We start from the raw sequence: 19,878 nt of genomic DNA on the forward strand, positions 1-19,878 counted from the left end.
GGTGGACTCTTTGATTAAAGAAACGGACCGGTCTTAGGGCAGGCAGGAGCCTAGGGATACTTCAGTGGTGGGATATCAGAAAGTTAGAGAAATAATTTTGTAGTTCCCTTAAAGGGAGCATTAGCTGTGTGGCAAAGGAGCTAATCTTGTTACCATAACGTGACATGCATCATCTGTGTTGCTGCAGACACATTTGAGCTGTGTGTCGTGTGCTCAGGTTTGTCAGTGCAGATTCCACCCAGTCCTGGGCCAAGGTCTCAGTATGGTCTGGACCTCTGTGCAGCCCTAGGAGGTGAGCTCAATTGTGAGATGGAGGTGAGCAGCATCGTGGCATGTTTGAAAACACCCCAAATGTCTGCTTGAGTAATATGTGCTAAGCAGGCTAAAGCCATGTGTATGGCAGCTGCCTAAAAGGAAATAGCAACTGCAACAGAGTTTGTTGGGTTTTTTTCTTGTTGCCATAACAGTTCTTCCTGATCGTGTGTGTGTGCTCCTTCCTCACTCCATTCCAGTGTGAAGTTGGGCAGGTTAGTTGAAACCACCGATGGCTTGTAGTATAATGGAGGAACGCCCCAGCCAGGCTCCTTGCTTGGCCGTTGCCACCTTCCAGCTGAGCTAGTGCATGATCTGGGAGTGGTGCTGAACTGGGAGCATTCAACATTGTACCCGAGGCCCATGATTTCCTTCAGCTGCAGGTTAGATAGTGTTGTATAAGCTTGTGCCAACTGCTGAAGCATCTCTAAAAGATGTTCGAGAACAGAGAACCACAAATTGTGGGCTGTACAACAGGAGAAGTTTCTTACTCTCAGTTCGTCCAATACTGGGCTTTTTTCACTTAGTGGAGGATAGAAAAGGGATTGTTTCTCTGCTTTTTGCAAGCCTCAGTAGCCTTCCATATATCTTCAGGAGGTTAATAGACTTAAATGTGGTGTATGCCTAAAGTATGCTAACAAACATGCATACAAATGATGACAGTCAAAGGGCTATTAATTTCTTACACACTAGTAGAGAGGAACTGGTGAAATCTGAAAACTATTAGATGAGTGCCAGAGGCATGCAGCAGTGCCATGTTAGCCAGCTCCTTCTGGCTGCCTAGGAAATACGGAGCCCGCTGGTGTAGCAAAACCAGCAAAAGCTCCGGAAGACGTTTGTGGCTCTTAACACTTGTAATACAGGAAACTTACTGAAAGAATATGTCTCAATGCTGAGTTGAGTATACATTTGTGTTGGAGATGGCCCAAAGCTAGAAAACTGCTTCTGTAGCACACCTTTAGTTTTGCGTTGTAGTTTCTCCTTGAAGAGAGAGAGAGAAATTGAGAGGAAAAGGACAAGTTGAACAATTTGGACTTGGGTTCAGTTTCCAGACTTTTCAGAACCTGTCTTGATGGGTTGGTGCTCCAATAAAATTGAATCCCCCTGGTTTTCTTACAAACTACAACTTACAGGAGCAGGAAGTGATTCCTTCCCCCTTCCTTTACTGATCACAGCCACATGTTCATCCTGGCAGAGTTGCACCTTGGCCTGGCTGTGCTCGCTTGCCTTGTCCTGTGCATAATGCCAGATGCACTCGCTGATAACTTACCCGTTTCTCTGTGTGTTCATCTGCCGGGCTGGAAGTGAAATACAGGAAGTTTTTGCCCTGAATGAACATTGAGGTTGCGACTGCTTGCATCAGGCCTGCCCAAGCTTTGGCAATAAAGGCCAGTCCACTTCCAAATAACTGTATGTAGTTTTCTAAGCAAAAATAAATGCTCTGGGTGTCAATACTTGCTTTCTTCCTTTCTTATCTAATTGCTTTATTAAAAATGAATTGCTTTTTAAAGAAAGCAAAACACAAAAAAACCACAGAGATCATCCCTCCAGTTTGGGTTGCTTTCCTCATCCTCCTCAGTAGAGGAAAGAGGCCGGGCTTCTCTTACCAGCCCAGGACTTGCAGAGGGTACCTCTAGAGCAGCCTGGCAGGACAAGGTAGTGCCTTGCTGTCAGCAGATGGTGCCCTCATCGGGAATAGGAAACAAGAAATACTTTCCAGAGAGCACTTGGCACTGTGGTAGCCTTGTCTGGAATCAGTTAGGAAGAGGACAGGGTCCTCGGTTGGTATCTCCTTCTAATGTCAACTTTAGCCCGTTGGAAACACCCCAGCTCATATGCAGAGATGGTTCTGTCCCCAGAAAACTCTTTGTTATGATATCACTATTGGCTTTCATCTACGAATTACTGTACAACTTAAATGTCAGCATTCAAAACTTGAAGTGCACGGGGTTTGTTTCACCAGAAGTACAAATGAAATTTAGTTTCAGGCTCCTGGCAAGACTTGCTTTCACATTTATCAAACTGACATTCAAACCAAAGAAGTAAAAATATAGCTAAAATATCAGGTGCCATTGAATGTCTGGAGAAACCATGACAGGAGTCTTGCTTTTCTTTCCCTCTTATAATCAAGTTTATCTGCACTTCTGAACAAACATCTGCGTGAATTATTTAGTGGTTCTTTCTTTTTTCCCTTGGACCTGGTTATGCATCTTAAACAAGCCGATAGCTCAGCCAGCTTGGACAAGGTGTTTGTGGCTGTGTGAAAACCCTTAATGCTCACGGTATCTGGGATGTCCAAATGCAGGCTGCAAGGCCTTGGTACGCACCCCAGCTCTGTAAGTGTGGCCAAACAGAAAAGGTTCCAGCTTCCAATTTCTAACTGGTCATCTTGTTCAGTAAAGCCATTTCTCAGCTTCAGTCTTTCTTGACTTTTAATGTGGGGCAGTAACTAAACTCCTGCAAATAGCAGGACTTGCTCAGGGCAGATATGCCAAAATGCTGTTTCTTTTCCAAGTTCTCATCTTGTAGCCCACAGAATGAAAAAATGTCCGTGCTTTTATTGTCTGTCATATTAAAACTTTTTTTTTTTAGCAACTATTGATATCTTAGCTGAAAATACTGTTTTTCAGAAGCTTTTTTTCCCTCTGAATGGGATCATCAACCTTTCCTTTTCACTGTTTCTAGCCTCTTTTACCTCATGTTTTTAAATGCTCTATTTTGACTTCATCTTCAGTGTTGTGGTGTAGGGATCTGCTCTGTAAACCCTTCCTGTTCCAGCTTGTGTTGTCGCTGTTCTACCTGTCACTTGTAAAGCTCAGTATGCCTCAGGTGCGCAAGTGTTTTCAGATGTAGCTCTGCAGGAGAGGTCCATCCTTCATCCCAGCTACGAAAAGGATTCCTTGATCCTAAGTCATGCTTTCCTCCCCGTGTCAATTTGAGATGTCAAAGGGGATATTTCTGATATCCTGTGATATTCCTTGGCAAGGAAAGGTCTTCGAGAATGAGAAGTCAGAGGATATAGATCGTTACCTACGTGTCCTCTCCTATCTATTACCTGAAGATGGAGCCCTATTTACAGACAAACTCCACAAGTGACCTCTCGTGGGAGAAAGGAAGGGGAAGAAATGATACAACAGAACAACAACATCTATTCAGATGGGGCAAAACCTAACAAAACTCCCCAAGTAGCTAGAAGGTGGGAGCAAGGCAGTATTTCAAGTTGCGGGGTTTTTCCTTATCCAGAATGAAAATGGTTTTGGGTCATTGCCACAAACCAAAGGAGCAAGGAAGGGGAAATTGGCTTGGTTGTGGTTTTGTTGTTTTTTTTTTATTTGAGACTTTGAGAAGGAAGCTATTGATCATTTTCAAGGTCCTAAAGAAATGAATGGGAAAGGGGAGGGAAATGTAGCCCATCTAGCTTAAGGCAGAAATTGGTGCTAGCCCAGCTTCAAAAGAAGCATTTTGTGGAAAATAACAATCCTGATAAAGGAAAGGTACCATATTTTGTCCTCAAATTGGTGCCTGTGTTCTCAGAAGTGGGAGCCATGGTTTACGCCTGTAAGGATGGCAAAACATAGTCTGTTTGCTGCTGCCTTTGTCTTTTGCTGCTGAAGATATCGTCTTTCAGGTTGAAACATCCCATACTTAGCTGTTGCCAAAAGTGAAATTTTAATTTTGATTAAAAGATTGAGGTGTGTTAAGCATGAGAAGAGTAAATAAATATTTCCTCTCTATTAAAGCTGGTATAATAAAATGACGTGTGTGTGGTTTTGAGGGACTGTACAACTAAAACAACTGAATTACAAAACCTGAAGATTAGCTGTGATTGCAGAGCGGTATTTATCTTTATCCTTGATGGACGTGGTTTGGGTTTCTCTACTTTTGTTCGGAGTTCAGGGTGAACTGGAGTAGCAGCGTGTTGCGTGTGGCACTTCGCCTCAAACTAGTCACCTCGCCACGTTGGAACCTGAAATAACAAGAATTGCCTTTGCAGAACAAAGCAAATATGAAGGACTGTCATGGAAAAATGCAGATTTGTTACAATTCTCCTGATTAGGTTTTTTGTCAGTTTAACGAAATAATTACATGGAAAGTTTCTCTGTTTTAACATGTCATTTTGAACAGGAAAGGAGAGAAATAGGATAGACTCAGTAGGTCCATCCACACACTGGATAGCTGATACATTTCAGGCTGTGGAGAAACGGTTTGCAAGAGAGTTACAGCTTTCAGATCTTCTGATGGATATTCTTAGTTTCATGAGTAAGCTTCCATATACTTTTAGCTGTCATTGCTCCAAATTAGATAAGAGTAGGAATATTTCACAGATGAGTGACTTGCAGCAGGAACGTGTGGCATCCCTTTAAGCATCAGCCTTAGTTTTCAGCTCTGGTTCTGGGCTTGAGATTCTGCCAGCTGTGCTGATGCATTCATTGGAAGAGAAGAAACGTGATCTCATAAAATATGGTAGATAGTGGAGATTGTTTCTGTAAAATTGGATAGCCTGATGTTGCCTTATCTATGAGGCTGTGAATAAACCATCCAGCTTTCCATGCTATGCCAGAAGCATTGAGACGTTTGGATGCTAGTGTACATATAAAGTAAGGAAACTGTTAGTACTTTTCTGCCCGCTGTCACTAGTGAAAACAGAGCCTGTAGCTTTGCTGCTGCCCTGATTCTGTGCTGCTGCCTGGAAACCTGGAGCAGAGGAGGCAGTCCAAGCGACGTCAGTCTGGATCTGGGATTGCCCTGGCTCCGGCGGTTCTGCAGAACATGACACAATTACTCACGGGGAGACCTGCGTTACTGCTAACAGGAGCGCAAATGTGTTGGCAAAAGAGAGGTGATTGCTAGGCAACTATGTCTGTGTGCCTTCTGCTTAGTTGTGGAGTAATCTGCCCTCCTGGATAGTTCTTGCCTTTCTCTGTTATTACCATTTGTATTCATTGTGTGTTGCAAAGTGATGCCATGTAAGAAACAGGAAAATGAGATCTTCACCTGCAGAGTTTATGCTCTGCTACACGCGAGAGGTGGGGCATGAATTAAAATGTACTCTGTAGGCAGCGTTCAAAATGCACGGCAAGGATCTCATCGGCACGCTGGGGTCTTGTATTTTTGCATTTTTGCTCTGTTACTGTGAGTGATGCTCTGCTGTTGTCAGCTAAGAAGGTCAGGTCTTGATTTTGTAAATATACATATTTCAGGAAGCAACTGTGCGTAAGTAGAGTAAAACTAGCCTCTGGAGAGGATATCTTGAAGTATTGCTTTTGAGCTTTGAAGATTTCTCACTTGTAAATCACCCTTCTGAACTAGGATGCAGTCAATCTTGTATAGCAGTTGTCTGGTCATTTTTCCAGCTCACATGTGAAATGCTGCTACCTTCCTTGCATGGAGAGCAGCACAGACGTTCCAATGCTGCATGGCAGGCTGGCTGAGCAGCCCCCGGGGGAAGATCCTTCAATCAGTGCAAGCACAGACTAGGACGACGTGGCCTGCTGCCGCTATGTAGATGGGGTTGTCAGCCCTTGCCAACATTTCTAAATCCAAGTAGAATTGAACATACATAAATTTGTCTACAGTTTGGTTAGATGTCTGGCATAATATGCCAGGCTTGCAGCTGCACAGATTTGGTAGCTATATTTTACTTGCATATTGTATTCATATAAACTATGTCAATTGTGCTTTGAGGCTGATGAAAGTTAAAGTTCAGGGGTACTTTGATTTGAATATAGGTAATTTTCTTACGCTTGCAGATCTATGTTACAGACTGATTGATCTCAGTTTCATCACGTGAAGCTTATGGGGGAACATGAAAACCAGAGCATCAAAATCCTTTGAACAATTAAAACTGGAGAACAGAATTGCTTTTCTGTCTACTAATGCTTTGAATGACAGTAATATAATGACACAAGACATCATGTTTTTACATTAGCTATAACATGAACGTTATCCACGTAACATAGCAGCAGCCAGAAACTTATCCACCCAAGTATTTAACACCTCACAGTGAAGTGTCTTGCGGACCCTTTATATATGTGATATATATTGTTATGGTTATTATGTTTTCCAGTGTATTCGAAAAGGATCCCAATGGAGTTGATTCCACTGCAAGTTCCAGCCACCGGACCAGAAATCTTCTGGAGTTCTCAGCTAGCCAGGAGTCCAGCACAGCTCAGAAAATATCTGGGGACATCATTCCTGAGAAGAGTCATAGGTGAGATGAAAACCTTCAACGTATTTGAAGTGGCAGAGGGCAATGGTACTTTTAGACCTCACTGCTCTTCCGTTTGCTAACCTTTTTGGCCAGCATTATTGCTGCTCTTATAGAGCAACTGAGTTTGCAAATACAGTGTTTTGAAAGCTGATCTCTTTTTTTTTTATTATTTAACAAAGTTTACCAGGTTGCTTTTCAAATGAATATGATGTTTTATATTTGAGATTACCCAGTACATAGAGCTTTAGAAGTGTACAGGTGGCTACGCTGTATGGTGTTAGGGACAGTGTGGTGGAAGAGAGCAAACAAGTGTATGTCATGGAGATTTTCATGACCTTCTTCAGTTCTTTGTCTGTCTGCTTTTTTTCCCTGATCTTTATTTTGGCTTGCATAGTTATGATATTTGTCATATTATCTATCTCTTTTCAAGCTGGAGTATTTATTTTCTTAGTCGTTCAAGAGAAGATTGGGGAAGTTCACAGTTAAGAACATACTCCGAACTTAGCACTGTTCTTTTTTAGGAATCTCTGAGTCCATCCTTATGCTTACACATTATTTAATTATATAGTTGCTTTCAATCTTCCTAGATCTCTAGCATTCAGTGCATAAGTGAACATATAATTGTCTCCAGATTGAAGTTTGGCTAATCCAGCTCATGTTTTCCCCGTACGAGATTTATCCTATCAGATTGTCCCTTTCCAGTAGAGTATTTTGGCTGGTTGAACAAAGCCAGGCACAGATGTGCAGAAAGCCCTAATGTATTTTGCCATGCAGAAAGAAGGCAATAAATAAAGAGCATTTTAAGGCTGTAGCCATGGTGAGGGCTTTGTGTCCTATGTGGCACGTTTCAGAGTTATGCGACGTAGTAGTAGAGTGCTTCACTTAGGAGGATATGCTAGTGTCTGTACCTCCTCCCTTTCCTTTCACTTTTCACCCTGTTGTTTTGGCAAGCTGTGAGCTCTTTGCTGCGTGTTCTCCTTTATCAGTGCTAGATGCAGTAAACAGGAGAAGCAGATCTGAAGATGGAGAGAAAGCTGGGAAATGAGAATAAGACTTTCATAAGCTCTCATACCTGGTTTTTCAGAAAGAACTCGAGGTTTAGGAGCTACAAGTCTCTGCCAAAACCAAGACTACTAAGGCTGTTATATTGATACCCTATCAAGAGAGCAACTTCTAATAGGTATTTGATAATAAGTAGTTAGCCCCTCAGGAGGTACAGATAACCAGGAGAAAGGAATATTAGTCTTTGCTTTATTGCTGAGAGTGCTGTGGATTTTTACATTGAAATACATGCTCTTTTTCACTTTTTATCAAAGCCAAACTAGCTTCTGGAGGCTGTTGGAGATGTAAATCCTCTCCAGTCAGTTGTAACACAGTTTGTGGCTGTTCCATTGTCATATAGCTCATGATCTTAACATCTGCATGGTTTTAGTGGCTAATAAATTTAGTATTTCTGTAGCGAATCTTGTGCAGTTCTGGAATGAAAGAGAAAGTTGCCTCTGCAGAGGTCTCATAGTTTACATATTATGAGGAATATTTTTACAGGCTACATTTTCTTTCAATATCTGGCCTGTTTGGGAAGAGATCCAACATCTGCTAACGCTTATCTGTCTTCCCTGTGTTGAGTGCTGTCAGATGTCTTTGGGGAATTGACTGAGACCATTGGATGTTTGATAGAAATTGTTATTCACCTGTTTCAAAGGTCCCATGGGAGCACCTGTAACCTTTGTGGATTTGCCTATGGTAGTCCTTATTCTCTGGATTTGGTTAAAGGTTTATGAAAAACAGGGGTTTTCTTGATGTCTTTTTTTTTTCCCCAGGTATGATCATTCTGTATCTGATAACAAAGCACTGATGATAGTCTCAGAAGAACCGCTGTTATATATTTCACCACCGCCACCTCCCTGTCAGCCCCTGATCAACCGGACAGAGTCGCTGAGGTGAGCAAACAACCTTTTCTGAGCATTTAAGCTTTTATTAGGAGTTTAGGTAAAAATTGTGTGTTGGGTGAGTGCTACTGGACAGACAGCTCTGAATGCTGTTATTGTCCATTCATAGTGTTCATCCAGTATGTGACCAGCGCCTCTGTGAAGTCTCTGCACTGTCCAATGTCTGCTACCACAGAGACAGGAGATCGATTTGGATCTTTGTAATCTTTTGATGGTTTTCGTAATGATTTTCACTCAGTTTTCACACTGGTCATTTAGAAATAACGGAATAACAATTTTCTGATGGCCTGGAGATTTTTCATGACTCAAAAAAGAAGTCACTTCATATGTAGAAATGTTCATAATATGGAAATCAAGTCCAGCTAAAAGCCTGTTCCATCTGAAATACATAAAAGATGATCTCCTACTCTTCAGCTTCTGATACAAGCAGACTGAACCTGACATTGCAGATGTGTTTTATTCACTGTTAGAAAACACCTAGCTCCACTTTTTCCAAAGATTTAAGTGCATCACTAACCTTATCTCAATTCTGCTTTGTCCATTCTTTCTTTCAAATTTATTTGCCATATTTTAGCCTTGTTAACCAAGATTTTATCTTGAACTGATCAACTTTCAGTACTAAATTTCAGTAGTCCTTCCAGTAATTTCAGAATTACTTTTCATTGGGCAAAAGAAAGTACTGTATCTGCTTTATGTTGAAACATTCATGATCCCAATGCTTTATAGATATTTCCTTATTACGTCTCTCGTAAATTTAATCTTGCAATTATATTTTCTTACTCTAGTATTAAAGATAAGTTATCTTAAGGTAAGAGAGTAGTAATCTGCAGTGTTTTTGTAGTGGCTAGTTAAACCGTTTTCTAAAATTAAAAAATTGTGCCACTGTTCTTTGACACATCTGTTAATGCTGTGGGTTTTTCTAGGCTGAATCACGAACTTCGAGGATGGGTTCATAGACACGAAGTGGAACGAACAAGATCTAGAAGGCTGTCAAATAACCAACAGCAGAAAGCACGGGTTATGCAGGTAGGCACGTTTGTACTTGTGAGTCAATAACATGACAAGATAATTTCAGACACCATAACAAAGTATTCTCTCTTACTTGTCTGCACTTGTCATTATAGACAAAAGTAGCAACGGTGCCTGTAATTAGGGTACCCAACACTTCCCATTTTAAATTGCTGGGTTTGGTTGGTTATTATGTTGTCAAAGTTCTTCTTCCATTCCCGCTCTTGGAGGCAGGCTAGAAGTTTTTAATTTTTTTAGCAGTCATCAAAATATGTTCAGCATTTTCTAAAATGAAATCAATAGTTAGCGTTTTTTATGGTTTTTCTGTAAGGCTGCGTAAGGATAAGGATAAGCAGTTGGTTAATGGAGAGAAATACAACCTACAGCACATTCATCTGGCTCGCTGTTAAGGGGCACAGCTGATTGGTTTTGTTGAAATATTTCTATTTCACTTTTTCAGATTTTTGTTAGAGGGATACATTTTTGGTAAGACTACAGAATTATGAGATTCGTGCTTGTATTTCCGATTTTTTTAAAATCTCTTTCATCAACATGGCATACTGATAGTGAGGACAAAATTAAGACCATGAATTCTCAAGAGTGTTTCATTTGGTTAAGAGCTAGCAACAGCTTTAAAAGGAATTGAACTTAACAGTGTGGGAAATACTGTACTTTTCTAGAGGAAAAAGTATTGAATATTAAACTTCAGATTCTTCTCACTAGTGTCCAAAGGAGAATGGTAGAACATTTAAGTAGGGCAAGTTTGGGTGCTTCTAGTGTTTCAAACACCAGAAGTCTGTTGTGGGTAGTATGTTTTGGCTGAGGTACAAAGTGGATGTGACCTCAGAAGAGGTCTGCAAATCTGGCATCAGTGATACCAAATTTTGCAGTTGGATGACACAATACATGCAACTGTGTATGGTGCCAGCCTCCCTTCTTTGTCTCTGAATGTGACTTCAAATTTGACTGTATTAAAACACTTGCTTTTTTTGTGGTTTCAGCTTAATTGCTGGCCATTTTAGTTATTCATGTTTCACCAGTGCAAAAAATGCACAGTTATTGTGCAGCGCACTGATTAACCTCTGTGCCCCATTATATATTCATTCTCTGCTACAGATGTGCATTGTATTTTATGCAGGGCCAAACCAAGAAAATGCTTATTGTTTTCACTTTGTGTCTTCTTTTTATTTTTTCTACTTTTTCAGAGTTCCCTCAGTGAGAAAACAGATTCCCAGCTAATGGCCATGCCTTACACAGACACCAGCCTCAGGTAAGACAGAACAACTCCTTTGTTATTGCTTTCTACTTAATAACCTGATTTTTCACCAGCAGATGGTAAAAAAATACCAGTTTTCACCTTGTCAGGATTCTTAAGCCAGGTGCTAGCTACATTTATTGGCGTAATTTCTGTCCCTTAGCAAATTACTGCTTCTAATGATTTAAACTACACATAAAGGGACCCCTGTATCACAGCTCCGCTCTTCTGGGGTGTTTCTACCAACGAGTCTTAAGAAAATCTTTACTTCACACTGCAGAGTCCCTTCCTAAACAGATTTGTATCTTTAAGGGGAAAAAAAAAAGGGGAATTGCCTTGGGACTATCTGTGGGAACATCATTAGTTTATAAGAAGGTTTCAACGGGCCATAAGTCTGGTAAGAGAAAGGTTTCTCTCACTGTCTTCAACAGTAGAGCCATTACAGCTAGCACCAAATTATTACGACAAAGTTAAAGTATCATTATGTCTTATTCGCATGGTATGTCTCCATCTCCTGATTTTCCCTGCTGATCATTAGCACACCCTAATCTGGAGATTCCTGATGCCCCCCTGCCCCCCCCCCCCCCCCCCCCCCCCCATCTATCCTGTCCCTCTTCCCTGGTGACAGGAAGAACTGGAAAGAAAAGCTTAAGGAAATGAAATTTCTCTCTCCTGAATTCTCTGTGATGCTTTTTAAAAGGTTCTCTGCTTTGAAGTGCCAAAGAGGAGTATAAGAACAGAATGGAGTATAAAGGGGACTTTCTGTTGAGAAGAACACTTGAAATGTTGGTGTTGAAAGCTGGACAGCTGTGGCCCTTTCCGCAGGATCAGCCTGGGAGAAACTAGCAAGCTGCAGGCAAAGGTTATGGAAACTAGGCTGCCAGATTTTTATATGTCTTGACTTATAAGAAAAAGAGGTTTTTTCGTTCTACAGGCAGATGAAGGACTGGACAAACAAACCTCATGGCATAAGGCAGTTTAATATACATGCTTGCATTATTCTTAAAAAAATTAAAAAATATCTGGATTATTAGAAACAGTCTGCAACATCATGCAGCTCTGCATGGAATAATCTGCTGTGCCTAGAAGGAAGTGAGGTGGTTTTTTTTTAGATGAATTATGTTTAAATGAACAGGACCAATGAGTCATGGCAGCTGCATGCTGTGACTGTCCTGGAACTGCTAAGAACATAGAACAGACTTCCAGTTTCTCCCAGAGCCATCAGCTATTAAATGCTCCATGAAATCATAGAATCACAACGTAGTTTAGCTTGTAAAGGACCTCTGGAGATCTGTAGTCCAACCTCCTGCTCAAAGTAGGTTTAACTTCAGGTTTACTGTGTGTCTCTGTTAGAAGGCTCTGTCTCCATCTTTGTTGTAATCTTCATTAGGAAGCTGAGGATTGCAATTAGAGCCCCCTCAGCCTCCTCTTCTGCAGACTGAAGAAGCCCAGTTCCCTCTGTTTCTCCTTGTACATCCTGTGCTCCAGGCCCTGACTGTAATGCAGCCCAGCATGCAGTTGCCCCCCAGATGCCCTGCTGGCTCGCATTCAGCTTGCCTGCTGGCACCCCAGGTCCTTTCTGCAGCCCTTGTGCCTCATTGATTGGGCAGACAGGAAAGGTGCTGTTTGTGCAGTTTGGTCATTGATGCTACCCCTGTGTGCCTCCTGTCAAGGCATTTAATTTTTTATACCAGTGCTGTGACTGGAAATTGAGTGACCTTTACCTTCTAAAACACCCTTGTTGGTGACCTGAATCCAACAGGGGGACATTAGCAAGATCCAGATTTATCTTTGTAGCACTGATGATACCAACATTGTCATGTTGGTCCTGGATTCCAAAAGAGAATTGATGAGTTGAGAAGTATTGCGGTGAAGTCAAAGTAGAGGAGGAAGGTAAAATTTAAGATGATTTCACAGAAAACCATTAAAACCCCTCAGCCTCCCTATAGTCTATTTAGCTTTCTTCAGAGGTAATTTTGGTGAGGGTTTCTGCAAGTATGTTTTTTAGGGCTCCAGATATCAAACTGGGATTCTCCAATTATTTTCCTAAGTTTTGCACTATTAAAATTGTGGTTCTTGGTGCATAAAGAAGTGTGTCCACAACCTCATTTCTTCTTAAAACAAGCATATGTGCAACATCCCTGTGATCTGCAATGCATAACAGAGCGCTCTTCGAACTTTTCAAACAAAAAAAGACTCATCTCCCAATAAGTGGCCAGACTCAGCACCACTGTTTTGGGTACACAATTTAATATGATGCTCTCTTGTAATATGGTAAGGTATTACTAAACCAACTGGTAGCTTTGCACCTGGTTTTGGATCTTAAGTTCTTCCTTTCCTTTCACGGAGCAGTCTGTCGTTGTTACCCTGAGATGCTCAGAGGTGTAATTTGTAATACCTGAAATCTTCTGGTATCACTTGGAACGTGGGACTAGTGTTAGACTTGGTCCATGGATCAGGAGAGCTTTGTAAAGGCCCAGTGGTTTCCAAGTGCTTTGGAACAATTTCTCCTATGGCTGGCTTTAGAGTTATAAAGGGCTGTTTTTTAGGTCTAGCTGTATCTTCTGGAGTGTGGGCGAGCAAACGGATCTGTGGGGCCTGTTTCAGTTTTCAGGATGTGTTTTACTGAGCAATCCGTGGGTGTGATGCCTTTTATCACAGTAAAACTTCAATGCTGAATCTCAGGGGTGGTTTGGTGGGCCTACGTGTTTTTATGAATAAGTAATCAAGCTCAAATTAGCTCCAATCTTTATTTCCTGTGTGTGAAGGACGTGATCTGATTCCTCACTTGCATAGTTCTGCTGAAGAGGATACATAGGGTACTGCTGCCTGCTCTGGATCCCCCAGGACTTACACCCCCAATCCTGTTAAAGGGCAACTGGCTTGGCAGCTGCAGTCTTTCGATTGCAACAGGGCTATATTAGCAGCAGAAGAGGAGATAATGATGGTCTACTGTTACTGCTGCTCAAGAAAATCACTTGATGATAGATTTGTGCCTTGTTTTGGGTGCATAGTTATGTATATTTTAGAAACATACCAAAATAATCTAAATTAGCCGCCACAGTTTAAAATCTGGGTCAGCAGAAGACAGCTTGGGAGGGATAGCCTGATCAGTGTTTTTGCCACAAATACTGCAAACAGACAGTATGCTATTAAAGTGGGAAAGAATTAAAATGACTGGTTGAAGGTCCAGTTAATGGTTTGTGTAAGTACAGCTTTCCAATTTGATTAAATATGTTATTTTTGAATGGGATTGGGGAAGTATACATGATAGCAATATGTGCTAGGAATTTCTCACCTTTCCAAGATAAACAGTGGGTAAGTACCATGATTGTATGACTTGCCAGTGTTTTTGCTTAGAGTAGTTTAGAGTGTCTTTTTCCTCATGTCTGATATATGTAAGATGAGAATTGTGAAAAAGGTAAGCCAGGATTATGTGAATATCTTTTTTTTTTTTGCTCCACTGTCCGAATTAGAAATCAAGAGCAAATCTTTGAGTTGACCAGAGAGGCAAAAAACAAAAAAAGGTGGGTGAGAGAGAAGGTGGGGTTGTCACTTGACAGTAAATGAAAAGCTCTGTTTATGCCTAACTTTGCACTTTTTTCAATTTGAGTGGTTTGGATCCTTAGCAGTAAAAAAAAAAATAATTAAAAAATATTAAATGTTTTGATTTTTTTATTTCAGAATGACATTTCATTCTAAAATTTGCTAAATTCAGAAGTCATCACAATTTTTCAGACACTTTAGGTTGACTTGAGACGATTTTTTTTCTGTTGAGCTAGCAAGTGGGTTTTTGTCAACCTTGAAAGCATGAATAAAATCAAGCCTGGAAAAGTTTCCTGCAGCAAGACCTTTAAAGCACCTTGAACTTTGAAAAAATACCCAGTAGTTTCACTGTCTTCATCTGTGTTTAATGGTCCTCATGCTTTTCTCAATGGATGAAGAGCCACTGTTCTTTTGAAAAGCGGGTCTTTAAAGTCGTTGTCTCACTGAAGTTAACTTTCTTGTCTGAAATAATTACCTTGCCCCCTTCTTTATTTCAGCAGGAACTCAGGGAATGAGCTGCAAGTGTATTACGCCTCTCCAAGGAGCTATCAAGATTTTTTTGAAGCTATTCGCAGAAGGGAAGATACATTCTACGTGGTGTCATTTCACAGAGTAAGTGTAGTAGTTGTTCAATACTGGCCTTTTATGTGTATCCATAAGACTGTTTCTGACACCAAGTGTCTTTCCTTGTAACACAAAAGATGACTTAGTCAAGGTTGAAGCTAAATTTGTTTCTTCATAAGTGATGCTTCTGTCTATCCTTTATAGTAATATGGCCAGATCATGGTCTTTGCAAAATATGCCCATCACAGTTAGGAATCACAGAATCCTAGAATGGTTTGGGTTGGAAGGAACCTTACAGATCATCTAGTTCCACTCACCCTGCCACGGGCAGGGACACCCTCCACCAGACCAGGTTGCCCAAAGCCCCATCCAACCTGGCCTTGAACACTTCCAGAGATGTGGCTGCCACAACCTCTCTGGGCAACCTGTGCCAGTGCCTCACCACCCTCACAGGGAAGAATTTTTTCCTAATGTCTAAACCAAATCTGTGCTCCTTCAGCTTAAGGCCATTCCCCCATGTCCTGTCACTCCATGCCCTTGTAAACAGTCCCTCTCCAGCTTTCTTGTAGGCACCTTCAGGTACTGGAAGGTGCTCTAAGGTCTCCTCAGAGTCTTCTTGCCTCCAGGCTGAACAACCCCAACTCTCTCAGCCTGTCTTCACTGGAGAGGTGTTCCAGCCCTCTGATCATCTTCATGGCCTCCTTCTCTTTGCAGAAAACATAGTAGTGTGCAAGACAGCACAAAATTGCATGAACCCTGTCGTTAAACACTTACACATGGTAGCAGTCCAATAACCAGAATAGTTAACTGGATATTTACTTAATAGGTGTATAGACCATTTGTGCTCCTGGGTACAGGAATCAATGTACCCTACGCACAAATTATTTCTGCTAGCTTAACACAATATCATTTCTATCTTCCCCCAAAACATTTGCATTTGCAGTTTTATGTGTCGCATATTGCAGCTGTACAGGACTGTGTCCAGTGGCACAATTTTTCTACTGTTTTGTGACTTGTAAGTCGAGACAGATGAGCAGTTCTGCTGTCTGTGCTGGGATACAGCATAGGCTTGCGCTACAGCTTTGTCAGGCACATCTTCACATCTGCAGTGCAGTTAGTGACAGTAAAAGCTGTTTTAAAATTGAATTCCAGGTGTTTGATGGCATTTTCTATATGGCAAGCCTGAGCGATGTTGAAGCCAGGACAGCTGCAGTAGTGAGAAGCTGCTTGGGATCTGGGGATGGAAATGTTCAAGGCAAACGGTGGCTGAAACACCAACTGGGGGTCGGGAGAGTTTATTCTCTCCCTTTTGCAGTGATCTTGATGAATCCATAGACATGTCTATAATGTTTATTTATCCCTGGCCTGAACCCGGGGTCTCGGCTTGCTAAGCATCCTGCCCTGCTATTTGCAGTTGTGGTATTAGATGAGAATTGTAATATGCGTGTTCACACCCAGCCATGGTTTTCGTAGGACCCTGCAACTCTCCATTTGTTTCTTCATCATAGGAGTGTGGGGTACCAGTGTACCAGTTGTCGTCACTACAGCAGCTCATCCAGCTACAACCAGTTCTGTGTAAGAGCACACAGATAAGCATAACTAGTTTTAGCAGTTTCTATGTCGTCATAATTCTACTAATCTGTAGATGCCACACGTACATAGGTAATACAACCCTGTTCGACTTGGTCTACGGTAACTTTCTTAATTTGTGAGATACGTCTTCAGAAGAGGTTCAGGCAAAATAAAAATAGCAGTGCTCTTGTTAGGTTTTTATGCTGAGTAGAAATATGAGGTTAGTTTCCAGTCTTGGGATTACTGGGTTGTGTCACAAGGCTGGAATTTTGTTATTAAATGCTTGGCATGTTCTGCTGTTCTTTCAGCTAGCAGCACAAATGTAGCCAGCACCAGGCTCCACTTATCCTGAGGATGAGTAGAAGGGAGTGGAGAATTGATTAGAAAAGTTTTTCAGAGCAAAAAGCAGTATAGTGTTTGTGTAGTTCTTCACTTGCGGCCGTTGCTCTACACCTGAGTGCATGTACTGGTAGATAGGTTCTGTTTACGCTGTCCGATTGATGACCTGGAAGTTGTCAGCTCTCATTGCAACTTGCAGAGCTGACCTTGGAAACAGTGTGTCTTGTGCCACGGAATCCCTACCGCTCCGCTCTGCTTTATTGCAAGGAGAGGCATGGGGACTTTTTTAAACCATCTGTGAAGTTTTTTGGTAGCAAAGCTGTTGGTATTTCTGTTTCATGAATGAAACGTCCTCAAATCGAAGGTAGTTTTATGCATTACCTCATTTATTATTTTAACAGGGCAAACCTGATCTAGTGACAAGCTCTGCCCTGAGGCACTTTTAAATGACTTGCTCGGATTCTTTTGTGAGCGCAGAAGGAGGGACTCCTGCACAGCAGCAGCGAGGCGTGCCATCAGCAGAGCTCCAGCCAGGGAGGTGCTCTTTCACCTTCTTCTGAGGACTGCTGACTTCATTTTCTTTGGATTGCAATTCTCTTTTCACTGATGATTAGGAGCTGAAGGAACTGATTTCCTCCTCAGTGTTACAGGGACAGTTCACTTTGGTGCTCACTCACTTGTCCAAGTTAGAAAACAAGGCCTGGAGATGAGAGGTTTTGTTCTCCTTTCTGGCTATTTGCCATGAAGACACTCCCAAGCACTTAATAAGCTGTTAACAGCTATATACAAAAGAACAGGAATCGTCCAGTTAACGTCCCAGGGAGTGGATGGTTCTGGTATTGGTGAGGGTCCTGCTCTAAGTGAGGAGGTAGGACTATGGATCTCCAGAGATCCTTCCCACTTGATGTCTCTGGGATCCTCTTTCCACATGCTTTCTGCTTTGTGTGCAGTGTCACATAACCTAGCATCTCTCCTGGGTGCATGGGCTAAAATGTAATACGTTTTTTGTGTGTTTTCTGCATATTCTCACTTACTCTACAGGAGTTGTGCCCCTAGTTCCTTGGATTTTCTAGAAAATGGCGTTTGCTAGGGCTGCCCATGCCACTCTCATATAGTAGGACTTAGCCAGGGCTTCTGCAAGGTAGGGGAGAAAAGCTCAAATGTGCTGTGTCATCTTCTGGTGATCCTTGATACCTTTAAGACCAAATTTCTCATGATCTCTTCAATTTTATTTCCATTCCTTGCCATGGAAGGCTTGCATGTCTGCATATTTACAGTTGGAGTTTGATTTTTTTTTTTTTTTTTTTCCTTAAAGGAGGAGAGAGGAAATTAAAGTAGTATTGGGATCACCTAAGTCCATACAAGAAGCTGGGCTTTCACTCTGGGAGTCTAGAGAAATTAATTTTCTGCTATTGCCAGGAGAATCTGTAATGTCATTTTTAAACAAGAAGAAATATGTAACTGACAGTGAGTAAAGTATTCTTGAACTGAGGCAGTGTGGTCTCCCAGCTTTGCCAGGCTTCAGCAGCCAACATCCCTTGTAGCCAGGGCTCATCACCATTTATTTCTTGAGATGTTAACTTGTTAATTTTCTTTTTCCTTGCTGCTTAACTTTTAGGAAGCCATTGTTTTCAGTGGTCATTTAGCATTGCAGGAGCTGACACCTGGCAATGTAACAGGATACGCATTCCCAGTAGTATATATTCACACCTGGGCTTTATGCTGTCCCCAAATGCTCCAGCACTCAGAAACGATGTCTTTGCAGCCTGCCTCTAACTTGGGCTGGTTTGGGTTGGGTTTGGGAGCCCATTCAGAGCTGAGAGGTCTGTGCAGCGGGTACTGAGAACAAATTGCCATGCCTCTGTGAAAAGAGTACGGCAGTTTGAGCTCTGCTGAAGCACATTGGAGTCTCCGATAGGTGTTGAAACTTCCTTCCATTTTTCCCAGGTCTGAGAGGCAGAATTGAGAGTCTGCTGCTCTGCCAACACCTTTGATTTCTGCCCTTTAGTGTCTGTGATACCAAGTCTACTTGATCTGTTCTAAAACCCCAGTGGAGCGCAGCTGCAAAATTCAAGTTAGTTGATATAACCTGCTCTGTCAGCAGGGAGACGGACACCGGGCTGCCGCTGCAGTTCTGGAGGCCTGGCACCGAAACAGTTCTCTCTCAGAGCTCCCATCTGTTTTGCCGTGGAGCATTCAGACTTTGAGATTGCTTCTAGAATTACTTGAATAGCTAGCTTAATTTGAAAGGCAATTAAGTAAATCATTGGAGAAAACAAATCCATTCTAATTTACTTTGGCCTGTAAATGCCGCTCCGGATCGTCTCACTCTTGCGTGGTTAGGATCAGAGTCCCCGCAACTGGCAGTGATTAAGCAGTAGATGTCCCCATCCTGGAAGATTCTGTCAGTGACCCTTTGATGACATCTCTGCAGGCTTATTAAGGACAATGACCTTTTTTTAGGGTAAGAATGTAATTACTGTTCTGAAGGAAAGCATGGTTTAAAGTTTGATTCACTTCGGAAATTTAGAAGGCCACTAGCTTTCCCTCTCACTACTTCCTCTATTTGTTCCAAAGCACAAGTGTCTCCTGATAGTAAAGTTTGCCAATTACATTTAACACAGCACACATACAATATCTTACAGTATATTACAGTAAAAAAATAGATATTAAAAAGGGATTCTGGTTATTATTTGTTAGAGCGAGAGTGGTGCTGGCCCTGTGGAAATCAATGGCGAAGCCTTTACCGACTCCGATAGGACCAGAATTTCACTTTGTAAACAATTTCTGCTTCGGTGTTGTGGCACTTAAACCATAGAGCTTCAGGGAAACCTAGTATTATGGATGTGAATTTTTGGTCCTACAAGCCAACATCTGCAATGAGCATTTAAGGATTTCTCAAGTTCTGCAAACAAATTTTCACTGAAGTGATTAAGCCAAATTTAAATCAGAACTTTTGTTCTTTCTTTGTGTGAACACTCAGTGTGCTATAAAAATATCTAAGTTGTGTTTTGCTTTTGTTGGTAATAAGCCTGTGCTGTGTTAATTGTGTTTGGGATGATATATTACTTTCAGGCAGAAAAAATTATAGTGCCTGGCTCTGACATTCCTGTGTAGCAGTG

At 41.6% G+C, this 19,878-nt stretch overlaps 1 protein-coding gene across 2 annotated transcripts in view; it reads left to right on the top strand.

Annotated features, from left to right (window-relative positions):
• ATF6 (activating transcription factor 6) overlaps positions 1-19,878 on the top strand; it is an 80,389-nt gene that overhangs the window by 18,150 nt on the left and 42,361 nt on the right. Inside the window, exons 10-14 of one of the 2 annotated variants that reach the window (XM_075760195.1) lie at positions 6,380-6,523; positions 8,344-8,463; positions 9,396-9,498; positions 10,686-10,750; positions 14,779-14,893. In XM_075760195.1, the coding sequence (XP_075616310.1) occupies positions 6,380-6,523; positions 8,344-8,463; positions 9,396-9,498; positions 10,686-10,750; positions 14,779-14,893 (547 nt within the window). The remainder of the gene's footprint in view (positions 1-6,379; positions 6,524-8,343; positions 8,464-9,395; positions 9,499-10,685; positions 10,751-14,778; positions 14,894-19,878) is intronic. The other variant, XM_075760196.1, reaches the window with a different exon arrangement.

The sequence above is a fragment of the Balearica regulorum genome, chromosome 8, assembly GCF_011004875.1.
Source record: "Balearica regulorum gibbericeps isolate bBalReg1 chromosome 8, bBalReg1.pri, whole genome shotgun sequence".
Classification (NCBI taxonomy): domain Eukaryota; kingdom Metazoa; phylum Chordata; class Aves; order Gruiformes; family Gruidae; genus Balearica; species Balearica regulorum.